Genomic DNA, 22,478 nt, shown 5'->3' with positions numbered 1-22,478 from the left:
AGAGGTGGGGTGAACAATATATATGAGACTGCTGTCAGCATACTGGCATACTGTTTTACACCAAAAAAAAATTTTTTATAAGTAGAAAGTATAGTCTAATGATATATACATAAATACATAAACTAGTAAATACATAAACTAGTAACAGTATATACTGTACATAAATATATATACATAAATACATAAACTAGTAAATACATAAACTAGTAACAGTATATACTGTACATAATTGTATACTGTACTTTTATAGGACTGGCAGCGCAGTAGGTTTATTTATACCAGCATCACCACAAACATGTGCGTAATGCGTTGAGCTATTACTTTAAAACTACAGCTACAATATCAGTAGGCAATAGGAAGTTTTCAGTTCCATTATGACCTTATAGGACCACTGTCATAGATTCGGTCTGTTGTTGACTGAAACGTTATATGATTCATGACTGTATAAATCAGATCTTGTTAGTCCCTTGCTGAAAACTTTCAAATAACTTCTTTTTTCTCACTCAGGAAAAAGACCCACATGCCTTCAGGGGCCTTTACTGCTGTTTCTTTAGCATCTATAACAAAAATTTCTTGGGTACAAAAAGATACCCAATGAATTAATAAATGTAAAGGGTACTTAATGTAATATACAGCATTCTTATGGTAAACATAGTGACCACTTTTATAAGGCTGTTTTTTATAATACCTCTTGATATAGGTCAGTGGCATTAGTCCATATTTAGATAAATGAATTTTATGGCATGGGGGCAGAGAGCTGGTTAATACAATCCAGATATAAAGTTGTCTTGGTCTGGTTATATCCAAGGATGTAGTATATTTATCTACTGAGAGGAATTGACACACTCTCTGCCTGTCGAGCAGTTCTCAAATTTTCCTTAATTATTGGTTTGAAAGACTTTAATACATAAAAAATTGGAGATTAACCTAATACCTGGAGGGTAGTGATTCTGCATTTTAAGAGTTACATGTTTTAACAGCTGAGTTGGGCCTGGAATTGAAAATTGAGGAGCCTGACATAGATGTGATGAGGAGGCTGCCCTACTTGTTGGTAAACTGGACTCACCCAAAGGGTTATTCTTGGATAGAAAAAAGATTCTTTTGAGAAAGTAATTTTAAGAATGTGCCAATACATAGACATATGGAGCATTCAAACATGGCTATCATAATTTTATGCTGGAAAAATTTTATATAGATATAATCAAAAGCTCAATTTGGCCATTAAAACAAAAAGAAAACAAAAACCCTAAAGAACTCATTTTTTGTTTTAAAGATTGTTAATGTAATATCCGCATTCTAAAAAAATTCATAATTCGAACAGTGTTGAAGTGCAGAAAGTAAAAAGGAAAGTGAAAAGGAAAGTTTCCATTTCCCAGTAGAATTTCCCAGTAGCATAACTTCCTGGTTATCCTTTATTCAAAAAATATAAGTGCCTAAGCATTGTGTATACCCTTAAGATAAACCAGCTATTAAATGTGCACTGTTGTACAAGGGAACATGGTGTTTGTTGTTATACGCTGTAAGATAAATTAGGGGTCATCTACCAAAGTAGATAATTTGTTTTTTTGAAGTGATAGGATTAATATCTATCTTTGTGTTAAATGGGTGCATGAAATGGAATGTTATACAATTTGGATCTAGTAAAAATTTTATATCTAGGAATTAAAGGATTTAATCAAAGTCACACAGCTAGACCTGTGGCAGAATTAAGACTAGAACTTAAGGCTCCCATTCCTTTTTTTCTCCCTTAAAGTTTAAAAGTAGCATACGCTCTTGTAGATAATTTGAAAAATGGAGGGGAAAGATAAAATCCTCTGTTTATGGTACAATCCAGAGATTTTACCCCTCTTAACATTTTGGTAAATTGGACTGAGGCCTCATGGGACAGGCTTAAATTATTGATTTGAGAATCTCAGGGAAGAGAGATTTGTTTATTTGTACTTTTTCCTTTAATGACTTTTGGTTGTTATTTTTCTAAGAATTTATTCTTTTGTGTAGATTTTTGAATTTATTAGTCTAAAATTGTTCACAGCAACCTCTTATTATCTTTGTAAGGTCTGCAGCATTTGTTGTGTTGCTTTTCTCATTACTACCATTTGTTATTTGTGCCTTATTTTCTTCAGTGGTGTTTTATTAACTTTATTAATGTTTTAAAATAACCTACTTCTAACTTTACTAGTTCTCTATCTTATATATTTATTTCCTATTTCATTAACTCTTATTCTTAATTTATTTTTTCCTTTCTATATTATTTGGATCAATTTTGCGCTTACCCCAGCTTGTTGAGTTAAATGCTTAGCTCATTCTAGTCTTTCTTTCTGTAAATGCTTTATGAATGTACGTTTTATATTCTTAGGACCTACTACTATATCTGCATACCACAAAGCTATTTTTTAAATCAGTAACTCACAATTTAGAAGTATGTTTCTAAATTTCCAAATATATGTGAAATTTCTATTTAAAATCTGCTTATGAAATTTTAGCAAAGCTGTATTATATCCAAACAACATACAACATATACTTTCAGTCCTTTTAAGGTTGTTGAAATTTTAGTTGATCAATTTTTATAAATGATTCATGTGTGCTTAAAGAAATGTGTGCTCTGCGGTTGTTCCATACAATATTCTACATATATCATTTAGGTCATTTGTTAATCATGTTTAAACCTTCTAAAACTTTACTGCTTTTCTGTCTGTTTATTTATTCTCTTACGGAGAGATGTGTTAACATATTGAGTGTAAGCTTTGCGCAGTGGCCAATGAGGTTTATCCGAGGTATGATTATTGCTAATTAAATTACTGAGTATGAATTTACACCTGTCTTATAGATTTGTTAATTTTTGCTTTAATTATTTGTGCTTACAAATTTAAAATGATTGGATCTTCCTGGTGATTTGACCTGTTTATCATTGTGAAGTAATTCTTTTTTTTTTTTTTTAATGCTTTCTGTAGTCTGCCTTACCTGATATTAATATAGCTGTCAGCTTTTTTTTGATAAGCATTTTTGAAGTTTATCTTTTTCCACCCTTTTTCTGTCAACTTCTATCTATAATAATTATGTTTCAGATGTTTGTCTCTTAAATATCCCATAGTCCAGTTTTTAAATCTAACCTGACAATTTTTGTGTTAACTAGAACTTTTAAGTCACTAACATTTAATGTAATTATCATCTTGTTTGTATTTAAATCCACTGTCTTCCTATTTGTCCCCTTTGTTCTTTGCTCCCTTTTTTCTCCTTTGCATCTTTTGATATAAGTATTCTTTTTCATTTCAGTTTTTTCCTTCTAGTAGTCCTAAAGCTCTGTTTCTACCCTAGAATTTATAGCGTGCATTCTTAAGTTACCATGTGACTTAACCAAAGTCTGATGAGGATTTATGTTCTTTCTAGACAATACAAGAACCCTTTGCATCGGTTTTTACCCTGTTCCTGCTTATAATCTATCCTTCCATGATGTCTGTTTATATTTATTTATAAGCCCTGTAAGACATTATTATTATTTTACAAAGTCAATGCTTACTTAGATTTACCTACATATTCACTTTGCTCTTCATTTACTCCTACATCTCTCACATTCCATTTGGGGTCTTTTTCTTTCTTCCTGGAGAACTTTTAGAATTTTCTTTGGTGTGGTTTTGTTGGTGTTGTGATGTCATCTTTTGTTTGTCTGAAAATGTCTTTATTTTTTTTTATTCTTGAAAGAGATTTTCACTAGGTCAAGAATGGTAGTATTTTCTTTTCAGCACCTTGATAATATCAGTCCTTGTTTTCTGGCCTCCATTGATTCTGTTGAGCAGTCAGCTCCCAGCCTATTGCTTCTTTAAAGTTGTATTTTTTTCTCTAACTGCTTTTAAGACTTTTTTCTTTGCTTTTTGGAGGTTTACTATGTTGTGTCTAGGTATGCATATTCTATGTTCAGTCTTATTTTAGACTTTTGAGATCTTTTAATCTGAATTAATGTATTCAAACCGGAAAGTTTCAGCTAATATCGCTTTAAATATTGCCTCTGTCGCATTGACCTCATGAGACTAATACATTAATGCACTGCATAATGACATTTTGGTCATCGATGGACTGCATCTATACAGGTGGCCTCATAGATTATAATGGAGCTGAAAAATTCCTGTTATCTAGTGGTGTCGTAGCCATCCTAACTTTATAGTGTAACGTGTTTGTGCTGATGCTGGTGTAAACAAACCTGTGCTGCCAGTTGTATAAAAGTATAGCACATACAATTATGTATAGTACATAATACTTGATAATGATAATAACTATGTTACTAGTTTGGGTATTTATTATGTATTGTTACTTTAAAATGTACTCTTTCTACTTATAAAAAAAAGTGTTTGCTGTAAACAGTATGTCTTACTCTAGCAGCAACCTCATCTTGTGTTTACGATGTCTCTTGATTGCATCAGTTTCTCTTGTGCTTGAATTCATCTAGAGTTTTATGCAGGATGTGTACAGGCTTTTAGCGTAGGAGCAATAGGCTATATCATATAGCTTAGGTGTGTATGTAGTAGGCTATACCATCTAGATTTGTGTGAGTGCAGTCTATGTTTGCATAATGATGAAACCATCTAACGATGCATTTCTCAGAATGTATCCCTGTCCTTAAGCGGTGCATGACTGTATATTAAACACATATTAGACCATCTCACTTTATTTCTATGTCTGATACCTTCTGTATTTCATTTTTATCTTTTTCTGCAGCATTCTAAATGTTTTTTCCTAATCTATTACCAGTCAGTTGTCTGTAGTGGATGTTGGTCATATGGTCTGGCAAGGCCGCTCTTTTAGAAAGACTGTAGGTTGGGCAGTTTTTCCCAGAAAGGTCTTTGAGTAAGATGGACAATTCATTTGACATGATAAAGCATAATTTTCCTAGGATGGGATGTTTAGGTGGTTCCCTTCTTTATTACTTTAAATAATGCTGCAATAAACATTTTAGTACTAGTCGTAATGTTTGTTTGAATGTATGAATGTTTTCTTAGGATAGAGTCCTAGAAATAGACTTAATGAATCAATAGACTTAAACCTCTTTATAGTCTCTTAATTCATACCACCAAATTGTTTTACAGAAAAGCCATGTGGTTTTATACTCAGTAGTGTATGAGTGACAGGCACACCATATTCTTGCTCTTTGCTTTTTATTATTTTTTATTTAAGGCTGAAAAAGTATATTTGGCTATCCAGTGCTCCAGATGTACTCTCTCAAGGTAGGTATTCTGGGTCCCAGGGATCACAGATGACTGCTTTAGTAACTATCTCTTTTATACATCCTCTTTTGCTCACTTTCTATCCTAGCATCCCTACTTTAATATCATGGCCAATTCTGAATTTTTCTCTGAAGCCCTGCTGTGAATATCTCCTTTCTTTCTATCAGCTTTGATTTGAGTCAGGGCAAGGAACAGATTAACTGAAATTAAAAACATCATGTATTTCAGGATACATGATGAACCATCAAGGAAGGGCAGTTGGACTTCAGAGTGATTGGAACTAAAAAGCTGGTAGAGGTTAGTACTTGGATGGGAGACCACCTAGGAATACCAGGTGCTGTAGGCGTTTAAAGAAAAAAAAAAAGCCGGTAGAATCAAGATGGCATTTTCTTAGGGATTTTATATACTTGTTTCTCCTGGGTTCTTCTTGTTTTTGGATACCTGACTATTTACTTCTCAAACTGATGTTTTCAGTTTCATATTTTCTATGGTTCTCAATGGCAGCCGTATCCCTGAATATGTATGACTTTTCAGCTCTTTCTGCTAACTCTGATTCTTTTGGTTTAAATTCCCCAGAGTGGACTTTGATTGGCATAGCACATCTTTTTCAGCTATTTGCCACTGGTCATTTCTCTGGACCATCCTCACCTCCTGTCAGCTGTAAGGGCTAAAGAGTCACAAGATAAAAAACGCTTAGCTGGGCTCTTTGTAAAACATTAGATTATTTAATCTTTTTATCAAAACCTTTTGAAACAAATTTGTGTATACTTAACAGAATTACAGCTTAAAAGTTGAAAGAGATCTCAGAAGTGATCTAGTCACAACCTTTTATTGGATTGATGAAGGAAACATCTGTAGAGAGAGTATGTTTTGCCTATAGTTACAGTCAGTGTTAGCACCTCTACATTCTCAGGAATGTACTCTTTTCATCATCGAAGGTATTGGAGGTTTAATTATAATTGAATAGTTTATATTATTCGGGAAATATATTTTTGAACACTATCAGGACCATTTCCCTCAAAATATCAACATTTAAGTTAGCAATTTTCTGGAAATGTCCAGTAGTTAAGAAATAATTGGAAATTTTCATAAACATTACGTATTAATATTGCTACATATTACATAATATGCTATTAACTTTAAAATTCTTTCAAATGTAATATATATTAAAAATGAGCTAAGAAACAAAATATTGGGTCACTTATTCTGTTTCTAATAATTTAATGTTCAAAAAATGTTATTCAGTTTCTTTAAAGTAGCCATTTTAAAAAGTAACATTTTAACTTCATTATTCTGTATGAGGCAAATTGTTATATACTCTAAGCTTTATAGAACAAATTAGAAGCTAAAAGGCGACTCTAGGTTTTTATACATACTAGCCAGTCCATGGGGCTTATTTTTACCAGTATTACTATGATTTCCATTGGAAAGTTTTGATAATACTTTTATTCCTAGTTTATTTAATAATAAACGGTTTATTCCTAGTATGACATAAAATAGTTATTTATTTATAAGAGTTGATTTTTAGTTTCTACTTTGAGACCTACCTTTTAATGAGAATGCAGGCCAGCTGGAGATAGAACTGGTTTTGTAATGGTTAATTAGAGCAAATTAATTAATGCATAGTTCTCTTTTCAAGGTCTCATTTTCTTTTCAGATGTTACTAGCATCCGTAAATTTAAAAAACCATGTTTTGTTCAGGGGTATAGTAATAGGCTTAGTTTGGACTGTAGGTGTTTGTGTTTCTTTTTATCTTAGTATTTAGAAGTTTGTTAAAGCTCCATCTTGTTAGTGTATTGTTAAAATTATTAGTCTTTGACTAATGCTAAAAATAGCTCTTTTTTTACATTCAAAGTTTTAATTTTAAAGAAAGTTCTACGTTTTTTTCAGATCAGTTGCTCCTTTGGAGTTGTTAGGAAGAAATTAAAAATCATTTTGTCTGTTACTACTTAATCATGAACACTTGTAATATTTCTTAAATTTTCTTCTGTTGTCTCTGGCCGTAGATTTTTTTTTTTACATATCAGTAAATTTTGTCTTAATGTTTCACTTAGCATACCACTCGCAGCTTTGCTTTTTTTCTAGTGCTACTCATAAGGAGTCTGTTACCTTTTCATTTTCTGATGTGAGTTGTTTGTAAAAGGACTAGTACCCTTGGTTACCACATAAGTAGTCCTTATTAGATTATTTCCAACATTGCTCCACCTGTTGACTTAGGTTTTTTTCTTTGCTCTAAGCTTCTTTCATACTATTTAGTTTCTCATATATTTACTTTGCTCATTCAGCATTCTCTTTTTTTTTTTTATCCTTGCACAGAGCCATCTTCTCTGTATTGTTTAAGCATATATGCTGCCAAAGCGAGCACTCATTCAGCATTCTTGAATGGACTTTAGGCCATTAAAGTGATTGAATCATATCAGTAAAGTATGTTCTTAGTCATGTGGAAAGCAGAGCTTTTTTATTCAAATACTACCCACTCCCTTTTCTAACTGTAGTGCAGACTTATATGTGAATGATAGGAAGCTTATTTATTTTCGGAGGTGGTGGTGGTAGGCAGTAGTTGATAATGGTAAGGTTTTGACTTTTGGTGTAGAAACTTACAGAAAGCTTGTTAGCTATACATGACAAAGGGTGAGTTCTATAAAGAGTTTTTATAAGACTAACGACCCAGTTAAAAAATAGACTAATAACTTGGATAGTCAGCCGGCAGAGAAATAAATATAAATGACTGATAAATATATGAAAAGGTGCTGAACATTCCTCCTAATAAACATACAAATTAACTACTAATTTAACCCTTTACTACTTCTTTAACTACTTCTTTAACCCTTTACCCCTTGAAACTAATAATAAAATGAAATTTTAAAATGAGAAAAAAATACAAATTAAAACACTGGGGAACTGCCAGATTTTATTAGATTGAAAACATTAGAACATTTGATAATGACACGGGTTAGTGAGGAAGTAGAGAAACAGGTACTTTTATACACTTGGGGGATATGATCTTTTTGGAGGCCAGTTTGCAATTGTTACTCAATTTTAGTCACTGACCCAACAAATTATGTCTTAAAATTTATCCTTTGGGTATACTCGGCATATGTATGCATAATAATATTTTATCCATAGGTGTTTAGTGAAGCATTTTTTGCAGTAGTGAAAGACTGGAAACAACCTAAATTAATTATGGCAAAGCCAGAAAATGGAATATTCTGCAACAATTAAGAAGAAAGAGGTAATTCCTTCTTTGATATGGAATGTTTTTAAGATATGTTTTTAATTAAATGGAAAAAATTTGCAAAATTGTGTATAGCATAATCCCTTTATTTAAAAATATATGTAGTTATACTTCTGTATACATTAAACATTTCAGGAAGGGTTCAAAAGAAGCTATTACATGACTGCTCTTTGAGAATGAGGACAGGTGGTCAAGGCTAAGAAGGTGACTTAATTGTCCTATTTTTAAAAATTTAGTATATGTGTTATTTTCTCTATAAAAAAGAAAATCTTGTTACTAAAAACATTAAAATTAAACATTTGAAATGATTTATGTATCTTGTGATTGGCCTTAATGGATAAGTAATATATGAAAATTCTAGCTTCATAAGGGACCTATTCCATAGGGAAACTATTTGTCCATTTTAGAAGTTAATTTTTAATTCTGAGAGCATGATAAGTGGTTAGAATTTTAATAAAGTGACTAAAATGAAGAGACGGAAAGGATGTTTTGGAAAATTTTTGTTAATCTGTGCCTTGTTTTCTTGGTTATAAGGTTTTTCATAGGCCACAATTGGCCTCGTAAGAGTGTTTTCTGAAGATAACTTGGTACAACCAAGTAACCATCAACCAGTTAACCCTGTCTTCTCAGCTTTTTGTTTGTTTATAGAGCAAAGATCACAGCAGAAATGAAGAATTTAAAGAATTTATGTAATTAACCAATAAGAACAAAAATTTGAGCAATAGAAAACAAAACAATAGAAGTTGGTCATTGTTTAAGAGGCTAAAACAGTGTAAGGAGACCTTAATTTGCATCCCAGCATATATTTACCTTATGACTTTGATTAAATCATACAAACTGCTATTTCCTTATAGTGGGATTAATAACTGCTAAGATTATTGCAGTCTTGAAGGAAAGACTAGGAATTTAGAGTGCATGGTACAATACCTGTTACCCGTAGGCTTTTAGTAAATACCTGTTTCTAGTAATTATTTTTCTAACTCTTAATAATGCATGCCCTCATATGTAGAAGCGTGAACATATTTACATGAATCAAAACTCACTCTCAGGGAGAGGTGGGAGTTTAACAGTAACACTCTTGGTAGAGTATTCTTGGTAAGGCTGCACACTTTGTTAACGTGGACAAATGTCTCAGCATGCTCAATAGCTCTTGATTCATCAGTGCTTTTCTTTTTCTTTTAAATTTAGACACATCTGTCAACAGTTGTCACTGATCACAAACTTTAACTCTGTAACAACCAGGATGTTAAAGCATCCAACTACTCCTTAGAAAATGCAAAGTAATTAATCTATTTGTATTCTTTATTCTCCTAGGAAAGATCATGTTTCTTTACTATTTGTACTCTTTATTCTCATAGGAAAGGTCATGTTTCTGTAAGATTTAAAAATTTATTTTTTTTCTTTATGTTTTAATTTATCTAAGACTTAAAGGAAATATGATAAATTAGAACAGTGTGGGATATGAGTATTGTTTGCTCTTCTGAGAGTAATATAGTCAAGGACGTTATATATAAAACTGAAGTTAGAGAGGACAATGAGTATGTAATATCTGTTTGGTTACACTTAATAGTTGTTCACAGTAACATTAATCTCTAGAGAAAGTAACTAAAAACACAGGACTTTCAATTATAACAAATACTCAAGGTTTTAGCTCTCATATAATTATTGTGGGATAATATGACACACTTTGTCATAGGAAAAGATTCTTTTAGACTAATGAGATCTGTGGACCCAGTGAAAACAAGCACGTTCGTTTGACTTTAAATATAATTTCCAGGAGTTCAGAGACCTCCTAAAACCATCTGTGACTTATACCCATTAGGTTCTAGGTTGAAAACTATTAGTTTCAATGCTTAAAGCAGAGGCAACTTTTCTTTTTTTAACAGGATGGATTTAGTCTCCAAACAAAAACAAGTGAGGACTGATATTTTTAAAGCATGTCTTTGACTTCAGAATTTGTACTACAGAATTATCTCTTAGTTAAGAATTATCAGTTAGTTATTAATTATTTATCATCATAAGGACAGCCCAGTCCTTCCATAAAAGAAATCCTCCCATGTGAATGGAAGGAAAGAGTGTTTTTCTGACTCTTCCTCTTTTCTTGGGCCTTATCTGTGTGGTGTTTGGGCCAAAACATATCCTTGACATTGAGGTAGAATATTTTATAAGTTAGTACTGTTATAAGTGTAGGACATTGGTAGATGGTGCTATGGCACAGGGGCAGTTCTACCAAGAACCCAAGGGAGGAAGAACCTGGTTAAGGAATTCCACTTGCTCCAGAAAAGGCTTGGTACTCTTTTTTTTTCTGCTTCCCTATTATGATCCTGTGGCCTGTCTCCCACATATGGAGTAGTTAGTTTATATTCAACTAAGTCAGAGATATTTACCTAATACAAAGGAGTCCACATCCCATACTCTCTGGAGCCATTTTAGTATTTGCTTGTAGTCTCAGTGAATACCCTTTTACTCCTGCCCTATAAATTCTTCCTCTGTTAAAACTGTCTTCTGAAAAAGAAGGATGGAGCAAAATTGCTTTTGATTTAAAATTGAGACAGTGGTAATCTCTTGAGTAATTATAGATTTTGTGTAAACCTTTTCAACTTTCGGTCTTTACTGGGTGCTTACTCTGGTCTAGGTGCTGTGGTAAATTACTTGGGATTACAAAGATGAACGTGGACTTTCTAGCACTAATAAGATATTTTATTGTAAGGAGTAGAAGTGGGGTGATGCAATGGAAAGCTCGGGGGCTTTATTATGAAACAAGTGAATCCGCACTCTCATGAACTTACGCAAATTACTTATCCTTTCCTTGCCACAGTTTCTCCATCTTTAAAAGGGGACCTATGATCATACAGTGTGCATAAAGACTGTAGCAGACTGCCTAAACATAATAAGTATTCAGTAAATGGTAAATTATTAAGGAAGATTTGGTAGATTCCTTTCTGGTAGGTATTCTAAATCCATGATGTTGTTAGACTGGAAAATCAGCCCAAATCTCTCTCTTTGTATAGCTATTGTCATAGACTTGGCCAAATTATTAGGGTATGTCAGCTATCCAAACTCTATGTTCTTTGACCAAGTTTCCAGGTCCTTAGGCTTCTGGAGCCAGACATTAGGAAGATTTAGAATCAGTTATTTGTAATACGAAGATTTGGAATCAGTTATTTGTTATACAGATATTTATTGAGGGCTGCTTATGTGCTAGGTGCTGAGACTATAAAGGTAAACAAGGGCATGGTCCTTGATTTAATGGACCTTTCATTGTAGTGGAGACCAGACAGACATTAATCACACGTTTATATAAATCATTAAAATCTCGTGAGCCTTCAGTTATAGAATGCATGTGATTACGTACTGACTGATGATGAATCCTCTATTCTTCCACACTTGGGTTATTGTGCCTTAGACTCTAGAGAAAGGTAAAGAATACTAATATTCTTCCTCTGTACTTTTGTAAGCTCTTAGTGTATAGTAGTTTAGGGGGTTTTGTTCTAGCTGTGACAATGGGTATTATATAAAATGGCAGGCATTGCCTGGTGTGGTTACATAGGAAGCTAGTCCCAGACATAATTATTTGATTATGATGGTAATTACTAGTTTGATAAGAGATTTGAGACCATTTTAGACCATTGGTCTCAAAACTTTTAGTAGCTGCATAGTATCCCAGTTTATGGATAGTTGGTAATTTATATAACCACTCCCCTACTGATGAGTAGTATGATTATCTTCAGTTTTTGCTGCTATAAATAATGAGGCAGTGAATACCGTTCTGTGTAAATTTTGGCAAACTTTTGTAAGTACACTTATAGAGTACAATAGGGACTTATTTGATCAAAGGGTATATTGTATTTAAATTTTTATAGATATTTGCCAAATTCTTTTATCCATGAAGATTCTGATTTAGTAAGTTTGGGGTGGGATTAAGCAGTCTGTATGTTTAACAAGTTCCCTAAGTGGTTTTGATGCAGCCAGATTTGAGAACTATTGCAAGATCAGAAAAATGGCAAGATTCCCTACAAGTAAGGAGTATGGTACACATCTTCTGGAAACAATTTGGCAATTATGAATATTTAGGGAAGAGTAAATATCCTTTTTAATGACTGAGCAGTAAGAGCCTATCTGTCTATAGTAGCAGTTGCTAGGGTTGGCTCATCTTTAGAGAAGCAAGTGTACTAATAATTATGTGGAATATTTTATTTCATTTGACATGTAATGTCAGGAGAAGGAACGTAAGAATTGTAAGAACCTGAGTGTTAACATCTTCCACTTACTAACTGTATACTGGGCAAATTAATGAACTTGAATCTTTATACACTGATAATGATCATATCCGCCTTCTAGGTTTGTTGCAAAGATTAAGAGGGTGTAATATAACATTTATTGGGAACCTTCTGTCTTCTGCTGGTATTTTGTGGATATCTCTGTAATGGCAGTTTGTTATTTAGTTGCGATTGGTGATTTACTTGGTCATCTTCCCATTAGACTCACTGGGACCCCATTTTGTGGCTTTGTATTTCCAGTCTCTAGCCCGGGCTTGGGATATCGTGCACTGTTTTGTTTCTTAAATGAATGATGCTTGCTAAGCACTATGCAAATAGATTTTCTATTTCAGTTTTCACAATTATTCTAATAAGTAGTATTTTTTCCTTTTTACCATAAGGAAATGCTCAGAGAGCGTAAGTAACTTGTTTAAGATCATACAGTTAGAACTACAATTGAAAACCTTGCATCTGTAATTCCAAACTAGATAGTCTATGCTCTTTTCATAAAACTACTTTGCTTAGGTGATTCTATAAAGCCCTTTGGAAATTGTGAAATGTTGTTTGGGGGTAAGGGTGAGGTTATTTTAATAATGTAATGTTAAAGATTAGCATGGTGATACAAACATTTCTTCTGCCTCTACTCAGTATTCCTTTTCAGTTCAGCTTTTTTGAATGTATGCTATAGCAAATCTGCCTTGTGTATAAGAATATTTTCTTCTGTGAGTGATTTTTCCCCATATTTCCTTTGCTTAAAATTCTTTGTTTTTCTTTTGGTGAGCTTTTTGGTATTTGTAAATATATGAATTGAAATGGTTTATAGTAGTTACAGCAGGATTTTGGCAACACTGGAGGTTTTACTAACTGGGAGAAGTAGTGTTTTGTCTCCCTATCTGGCCTTTATCTTCATTTTCCTCTTTCATTAGCAGCCATGTGTGGACCTCTTCAGGGCATAGGTTACTGACTTAGGTTTCCTGACATGTCAGCCCTGGCTGTTGGATATCTGTATTTTGTGGGACTGACCATATTGCTTAAGGGTATAGAAACGGTGAGGAAAATACTGTCTCATAAATTTTATATTTATGTTGCTTTTAATAGTTTTTTTTCATTTAAGAATTAGGTTCTTAGGTTTAAAATATTTACTCATCAGGAGAGTTTGGAAGAAAAAGAAAAATGTCCCCACCCTCTGCCCCTTATGTCATCATAAAATTCACAAAGTTGCAAAACAGGAATAGCATACACCGAGAAATGTGGCAATAGGAAGAATATGTGGTTTTACTCATTATAATTATGTCGTACAGGGAAATTTTCCAGGAACTTAATTTTGTATTGTATTTTATTTTCCAGACCGTATATTTGCCAACATTTTATATAAATCAGTTTATTTTTTATTTAATCTTTTTTTGTGAAACCATTTTTGATTGGTTTCCTCTGTCCCTCATGCATGGTGAGGTTGAGGGGAGAGGGAAGGCAGGCTGCCTTATGGATTCACTTAGGCAGTTAATGGGTTTAAGTTTAGTCTTTGCCTTAGTGCGTGTAATTCTGTCTCAGGGGTTCATGTCTATTTAACTAGCTCCTTAAGCCATGCGGAATTGTGTTGGAAAATGAATCTGATTTCTATCTTGATCTTTCTCAAGCCTGGTTTGAACTCTCAGAACACAATTGTTGCCTTCAGTGCCTTATTATTTTCAGATGGAGGTTTTATTCTTTAGGGTTTACTGAGATGAGCTTTGGAGAGAAACTCTAAATAGAATGATTTATGACCTGCAGGATAGAGGCTGTAGTGTTTAAGAACTGAAAGAACCCTTTTTCTGTTAGTAGAAGTAGTTGAATGATAATGCATGGGGTGTCATTACCCCATTTGTTTTATGTGACTTTTAATATCCTTACTTGGAAATTGATGTTTTAATATCTTGCATTAACTACTTTTGTAAAAGTCTCAAAGTATACATAATAATGGTAACAAACTAAGATAAACTATTATGTAATAATTCAAAATAATTCTCACATATTATAAAACTTTTCTTTTTAGGCATATGGATCAGGCTGTGATATTGTTATTTTGGCAAGTGACTTTGAATGTGTGCAGATCATTCCTGGTGCTAAGCATGGAAACATCCAAGTCAGCTGTGTGGAATGTTCTAACCAACATGGAAGAGTAAGGGATTTAATTACTTTATTAAATGTCATCTTTTAATATAGTTAACAATCTCAGAATATTCTTATCCTTTTATACAGGGCTTGCCTAAAATGTCTTGTTAATATACTTTGCTTAGATGTTTGTTGATAGGAGTGAGTGAAGCGATAGGCTCAAAATCCTGTGGGTACTTATGTTCTGCCAGTTGATAATTCTGGCAGCTATTAAGCCAGTAGCAGGGAAGTAAACTTTTATCTTCTCTACCTAGCACCCCTTATCTCTCCCCCAAATTATAATAACCTCAAATTTTTATCAAGAAATTTAGCAAGTTGTTAGTGTCTAATATATTTGTCATTTAACAGGCGCTTTGTAAAATTTCTGTTAATTAATGAAAGTTTGTTGAATAAAGAATCTTAAAATTCATTTCTTCAGACTTTAAAACAGAGGGAGGGTTAATTTTGAAATAGTTTAAATTTCATGATATGTACCCCTCACCCAAAATTTCAAGCATAGTGTACATCAAGTTTTGGTTATATGTAAGGTAAATATGGCATATTTGCTGTATGCTCTAGCAATTCAGTGAGGGCAATATTGTGTAGCAGAATCGAATGGCTCTAAAAGAATATGAAAATGAGATTTTTTCCTGTAATAACTTAAACAGTCTTCATGTTCAAGAAATTGTTCTTTATTGAGCAATAACATTTTATCAAGGATATATTAAATCAGAATATTCATGGTGATAAATAGTAATCATGCAACTTTATGCCAAATGATAAATTATTATTATACCATTTCTACTGTCCTACCAGGCCTGCCGCTTGTATCGAGCTTTAATATTTGTATAAATACACTATAATATGGCAATCCAGTGATATAATTGACCTAGTATTGAAACACTGAGTTTCTTGGTGTTTTCTGATACTCGTTTCTTGCTTTTTCGATTTTTTTCCCCCATTGTTTTTTCTTAAGCATTGCTTGCTTTTTAGAGAACACCGAGAGAGTCATTAATTTTTCATTGTTTATCTTCTTAGGCCAAGTAAGGTAACTTTAAACCTGCCAAGAGATAGTTGTCAGAGATGAATTTTAATATTTATATGCTGGTGATAATCACAATAAAATTCTCTAGGTTTTTTTTTTAATATATAAGGCCTTGGTGTTCATAACCGTGTTTCTACTTTTCCTTACCTGACCAAAGGTAAAGAAGGCAAAATAGTGACATCTTTAATATATTGTCTTTTATTTCCATTCTCTTTTATTTCTTTTATCCCCCCCTAACTCTTCCTCGTCCTTGTGGTGATAACTTCTGTATTTATGACCTTTCGTTAGCTAGTTATAATGATTCACTCATTCATTGACATGCAGAATGTGATCATTTATAACACTTTTTGCCTAAGTACCACTTTAGCCAGGCATTTTAAGTAGCTTCCACTCTACCATTGTGGATTGAAAGCTTTTTCTTGGAAAGAATGTTAGATATTAAGTAACAGTTAAAATCACTAATTGGCATGAAGGGTACCTTGAAGCCACAGTAGACCTTTTTTGGCTGGCCATAAAAGAATATGTACCTAATTTATTTTCATAGGTTAACCAATAGGTCCAGAGGTGTCAGGAAGGTTTTTGGTCTGTTCCCTCTAGTTGATTCCCTCTTACTAAGAGGGGGATGAACTGGGAAATGGCCTTTCATGTATTTTATATTCACTAGATTATAGTTTCTGACAAATATCCCATTGAAATGTGTCTGTGCTAATAGTTATTTCTGTATTAAGAAAAAAATTCTTACAGAAAATGTTGATTTCTTTGAATAGGTCAACCTTGTATTTGATATGTAAAATAAAGCCTGCTGAATTTTTGATAACAGAGAAGAGAGTCTTAAGTCCAGTACTTTTCTAGCTATGTTTATGGAAGGGAATAAACCATGAATACTGTGTTGGAATTGTATCATATAATTAATTTATACATTATTGTGAAGAGTAGGTTATTTTTATTTTTTCTTTTCCTAAATATTAATGCATTGTTTATTCCTTTTTAGATTGCAACTTCATATGGTAATGCTGTTTGTATCTTTGAGCCCTTGGGCATAAATTCTCATAAGAGAAATTGTGTAAGTATTACAAGATGGTAGAAAACTTTCAGAATTAAGTTTACAATCCACTTGATAGCAATAAAGAGCTCCTTAGGAGCTGATGCTGAAGGTGGTCTGGAATATCAGTATGAAGTTAGTTTGATGCTTTATGGTAAAATCTTTTATGTTCACTAGGAATATATCCCTAGGCCTTTTAGAAACTCAGTTTTCTAGAATATTGCTAATTGAGATTTACCTTGTCGATTGGGAATCTACCCTAGTTGAACTATTATTTCTTGTCTAGATTACTAGGCTAGTTTCTAATATCTGTTTTCAATCCCCTTCCCCCTTCTCTTTCCTCAGCAGAGCAGATCATGACACTTCTCTGCTTAAATTTCTCTAATAGCTCCATATTTCCCTCAGATTCAAAGCCAGAAAGCTCATCTATTTTCATCCTCTCTGCTGTCACTCTAGCCACACTCGCAATTTTTACTGTTCTTAGAACAGTTACCTTCCTATCTTAGGGCCTTTGCATTGGTTGTTCTCTTGTCTGGAAAGTTCTTTCTCTACATGGCCTGCTCATGCAAATCCTTAAGTTTTTGCTCAATAATACCGTCTTAGTGGGGTCTACCTTTATCACCCTTAATTAAAAATTGTCACTTGTTTCTACCACCTTTATTATAACCTCTCTATCCTTGTAGTTTTAACTTTTTTCTATAATAGTTATTTATTGTTTACTATTTAGAACGTAAGCTCCACAAGAGTAGGAGGCTTTGTTTCTTTTGTTCACTGATGCATCCCAAGTACTAAGAACCTGTCTGGAACATAATAGTCTCTTAAATATTTGTTGAATGAAGGAGTTAGGAGCTTAGGTAAATTCACTTACCAGCTAAGTGGTCTAACATCACTTTCAGAACCATTCAGGTTCATTTTGGGTGCTGTATTTTATTTTATCTCACATAATATTCAGAAAATCCCATTTGGTTGGAATTACTAACCCCTTTAAAAATTACTACATGCATTATAACTCCACTATCCTCACAGATAGTCAAAACTGCCCGTGTGAAATCTGATGGCAAGAGTTTATATTTACCAGAATTTTTTTTAAAGTATATTCTTAAATACATTAAAATAAGTGGTTTCGATGTTTCATTGAATGTATGTATTTGAATTTCTTTTTGTATTTCCAAAAAAATGCAAATTAAATTATTAATCTTTTCCCTATGATAGTATTATGAAGTGGATATCAAATTTTAGAGTGCTTAAGCTTTAGTACTTATTAAAAATTCAGATTCCAGGCCTCACTCCCAAAATTTCTGCTATGTAGTTGGTCCACAGATTGCACTCTGATAAGTACTAAAGGAAAGAATATAATGGATATCTCTAGTTTTAAGAATGATTTAATTATTACTCTAATAGATCTGTCGAACAGTATTTAAAATATTATTGTGACTATTGTTTGTTCAGCAGTGGTAGGAAAATAAAATTTTCCCTGATTAAAAAATATAAAATTATTTTTAGATAATGAAATTCAGGTTTGCAGTTATGTTTTAAAATTCTGCCTCTAGATAGTCATGAAATCTTTAATTATTTACTATTAAACATTCTAAAAATACTGTAAAGAGAAAGGGAATCGCCACTTATTAAATTATTATTGCTTGCCAAGCAGTTAATGTACAACTTACCTAAGGTCAAACAGCTTTACATTGCAGTATACTTTCATCATAAGGTCATTTTATATTTATGTCCTACAAAGAGATATCTAAACTTTTTACTTAGATACTGTATTTCATGGCAAAGATGTTTGACTTTTAAATTTTAAATCTTCTTTTTGCCTTTTAGAATGAAAATAGTAAAAAGGATAGAAATTATTCAAATATAATATAGGTCAAGTTTGTGGATTTTTATATATTATATAATTCAAATTTGTTGACTTTTTGAGAGGTATATCTAGTTTTATTTTAGACATCGAGTCCATAGGATTATGATAATTTGCACTTCTTTCTAAGGTTCATTTATTTTTTCATAAACATTTATTGACTATCTGCGTACTAGCCATTACAGAGCTGAAGATGTAATTCCTGCCCTTGAAGAGTTATAATTTAATAAGAGAGGCAGACATATGAAGAAATAGTAATTCAGTGTGACCAGTATTGTAATGGTAGAATGTAAAAAGAGCTATGAGTGTTGCTAGGATGTCAGGAAAGGCTTCACAAAGAGGTGACGATTTAGCTAGATCTGCTGTAGGTAGGCATAAGAGTTTGCAGGTGGAGAAGAGAAGAAAGGATATCTTAAGTATAAATGTGTTTGTAGATGTAGAAGAAAGCCTGAGAGAACATGCTTGGCTTTAGGCATGGAAAGCAGCTGATATTGTTAAGTATAACTATTGGAAGTTTTTTTAAAAATAGTATTTTGAAAATAGTAGTGAAATATGTGTATCTTTGTTTTAGATCATAAGGTCTTAGGTTGAAGAAAACGATGACATGGTGGTGTTTGTGGATATTATTTTTAAAAATACCTTTTTCTTTTTTCTATGTTTCAGCAACTCAAGTGTCAGTGGCTTAAAACTGGGCAGTTCTTTTTGAGTTCCGTGACATACAATTTAGCATGGGACCCTCAAGGTATTTAGTGATTATATTTAGAAATTATGAAAAATAATGTTTACAGCCATGCTACCCTGAACAAGTCCGATCCCATCTGATCTCGGAAGCTAAGCAGGGTCAGGCCTGGTTAGTACTTAGATGGGAGACCACCTAGGAAGACCAGGTGCTGTAGGTGTAAACAATAAAAATAAAATCAAAAGAAATTATGAAAAGTAAATATTTGTTTTAAATATATGATTACAATGTGATACAATTTCCCAAAATAAGAAAATGATCAATAGTATATTTTATTTTTGCTAGTGAACGAGTATACTTTTTTCTTCTTGGTATATACTACTTTATACAGTACTGAATTTACTATTCTGTGAGTATTTTAAGAACGATGATTTGTTTTCTTAGTGAACATGTGCTGCATTTTACTCTTAATTTATTGAGAAAGAATCAGAAATAAAACCTGTCTTTTTTTGTTATTTGTATTTCAGAAATTATTGTCTTTAATTTTGAAAGATTAGAAACCTCTAATGATTATGCCTTTGCTCCTTTTCACATTCACTTCTAAGTAGAAAGACATTAATTTTTTAGTTATGTCTTATATCCTGAGAATATTCCATGTAGTATTCTTTTTTATTCTACCTTTTCTGTTATTTTAAAAAAGATTTACCTGATACATAAGGGCTCTTTGTCATTAGGGTTTTCTTTTCGTTTTCAAGTTTCCCCAAAAAACTACTTTCTCTTGTCTAGTGGATCCTTAGAACTTTTAAATAGATATATTCCAAATGTCTTTCTTAGACAATATTGCTCATTTTTAATAGTGTAATTTATAAACCTATATAGAAACCCACATATATATTTCTCTAGATAATCCTTGCTCATTCATCAGAACATTCTTTAATTTTCAGATAACAGATTGTTGACAGCAACTGATTCTCTTCAGTTGTGGGCTCCTCCAGGAGGTGACATTCTGGAAGAAGAGGAAGAAATTGATAATAAAATTCCTCTAGTTTTAAATGATTGGAAATGCATCTGGCAGTGCAAGTTAGTATCTAATTCTGTTGTTGTGTTCATTAATTTTTAAAAAATGCTTTCTAAAGTATGTTCCCTTTTATAGTCATCCTTTTTTTTTTATTTCATCATACCATTACATTTAGAAGCCTAGAAAGTAGACTTTTTCTAACCAAAACTTATAATATCCTTCAGTCTTTGCTATAGTTGATTGTTTACAGAAAAGATAAAAACGTTTTCATAGTAATAACCTCAGGACTTGGGTCCACATGTAGGAATTACTCATTAATGGAAGAGATGTGGATGGTGATGTGAAGAGGGAGAAGATGTGATGAAAGTTGCCAGCCACTTTTGCAAGTGGAAGGATGGCTGAACTAGTAACAGTATGGATGATGTGAAGGGGACCAGTTAGCCAGGGAAGATGATGAGCTTAGTTCTCAACATAGTATATTTAGGATGTTGGCAAGACTTGTAAGTGGAGATATCATTTATACATGTTAATTGCATTCTTTGGATTCCTAAAGTGAACTTCAGATTAGTTTTAATTAATTAATTTGTATTTTTAAGGAAGTGAAAACAGTCTTGTTCCGATGATGTTAAAAATCTTATTTTGACCATTTTTATATAAGGTGTTCCAGATTTTAAAAATGCTAACTATTTAACTTTTTTTTTTTTGTTTGTTTAGAACCTCAGTATCTGTACATTTGATGGAATGGTCCCCTGATGGTGAATATTTTGCTACTGCTGGAAAGGTAAAGGACCAGACAAAACATTAACAAAAGAAACAAAACAATTAATGTTTCTATTCATTCTCATTTTCAGTTATTTCATCTGTAAAATTGGGATAATCTTACTCTGCAAAGGTGACCTGAGGAATAGTGATAGATTTGTAAAAGATCAGGTATGTTTCCCTTAGGTAGTAAGCATTGGAAAGTAATAGTTATTTTTATTATTATTCTTTGACCTTTTAAAAAAGTCTGTGCTTTTTAAAATTAATTTTATGTTTAGAGTATAGCATACATCCATAATTTAAAAAGTAAAACAATACCACTAGAGTCAGTGAAAAGAAGCCCTTCATTCTTCCTGCTCTTAAGTCCTGTATCCCGGAGGCAGTTATTTGTCAGATTTCATATTCTGGTACTTCCTCCCATATTCCTAAATAACTTGCTTATGCTCCCATTTCTTGATTTTTTTTTTTTTTTGGCTTTTATTTCTGTGTATCATCTCTTGTCTTTCTTCTGTGGGCGCTGAGGCTTTAGTTCTCTAGCCGATGTTCCCAACCCTATCTCTTCATAAACATATTCACGTAAACACATTCACATAAACATAAGCACATAAACATATTCACTTCCCTTCCTCCTATCTTTCTGATGTAGATATCTGATAATATTTGCATAAATCAGTATTTATTGTTCACATTGTTGATTATGTAAAATGTTCTTCACAGAATACTTTGGAGTTAATAATGTTATTATTTGCTTAGTTTTCTATATACCTGATTCAATCCTTAAACCTCTGATAGTTTTTGAATCTTCTCTCATCACAATCCCACATAGGAGGTATCCTGGAGATGGGTGTTTTCTTTGCTCCAATCTGACTTAGTTGCTCTCTAAGTCTAAAATAGAGCTATCATTTTGGGATTTTCTTACAGTTGCCTCAGGAGATGCGCTTTGTCTATCTCCTTTGTCAAATTCCCTGTTTCTTAACATCATTTATATTCTTTCCTTGGTTTAATGGAGATATCCTTAGAAAAGATGAATGGGAAGAAAACATTTCAAGGCCTTGAAAGTCTGAACAAGTGTTTCTTCTGTTCTTATGTTTGATTTGGCTGGGCATAGAATTAGGTTGAAAATAATTTTCCCTCAGAATTTTTTAAGTAATGGTTTTATTGCCTTCTAGCTTCCAGTATTGCCATTTGAGAAGTATAGTGCCATTATGACCATACTCCCCTCCCCCGCCCCCCG

General features: G+C 32.7%; 1 protein-coding gene and 1 non-coding gene across 5 annotated transcripts in view; both read left to right on the top strand.

The window, feature by feature from the left end:
- Nucleotides 1-22,478, top strand: part of DMXL2 (Dmx like 2) — a 117,394-nt gene that overhangs the window by 7,107 nt on the left and 87,809 nt on the right. For 2 of the 4 annotated variants that reach the window (XM_023527846.1, XM_011355109.2), the window contains exons 2-6: nucleotides 14,743-14,868; nucleotides 16,877-16,948; nucleotides 19,452-19,530; nucleotides 20,412-20,547; nucleotides 21,200-21,266. In XM_023527846.1, coding sequence (XP_023383614.1) covers nucleotides 14,743-14,868; nucleotides 16,877-16,948; nucleotides 19,452-19,530; nucleotides 20,412-20,547; nucleotides 21,200-21,266 — 480 coding nt within the window. Of the gene's footprint in view, nucleotides 1-8,342; nucleotides 8,449-14,742; nucleotides 14,869-16,876; nucleotides 16,949-19,451; nucleotides 19,531-20,411; nucleotides 20,548-21,199; nucleotides 21,267-22,478 lie in introns of all 4 variants that reach the window. The other 2 variants (XM_023527847.1, XM_023527848.1) reach the window with 2 other exon arrangements.
- On the top strand, nucleotides 19,569-19,687 carry LOC111736369. The gene has a single exon (XR_002779170.1). It is a non-coding gene; the product is annotated as a 5S ribosomal RNA (ribosomal RNA).

The sequence above is a fragment of the Pteropus vampyrus genome, unplaced genomic scaffold (assembly GCF_000151845.1).
Source record: "Pteropus vampyrus isolate Shadow unplaced genomic scaffold, Pvam_2.0 Scaffold19, whole genome shotgun sequence".
NCBI lineage: Eukaryota > Metazoa > Chordata > Mammalia > Chiroptera > Pteropodidae > Pteropus > Pteropus vampyrus.
The sequence above is the reverse complement of the archived record's forward strand: the minus strand, read 5'-3'. Positions and strand labels throughout refer to the sequence as shown.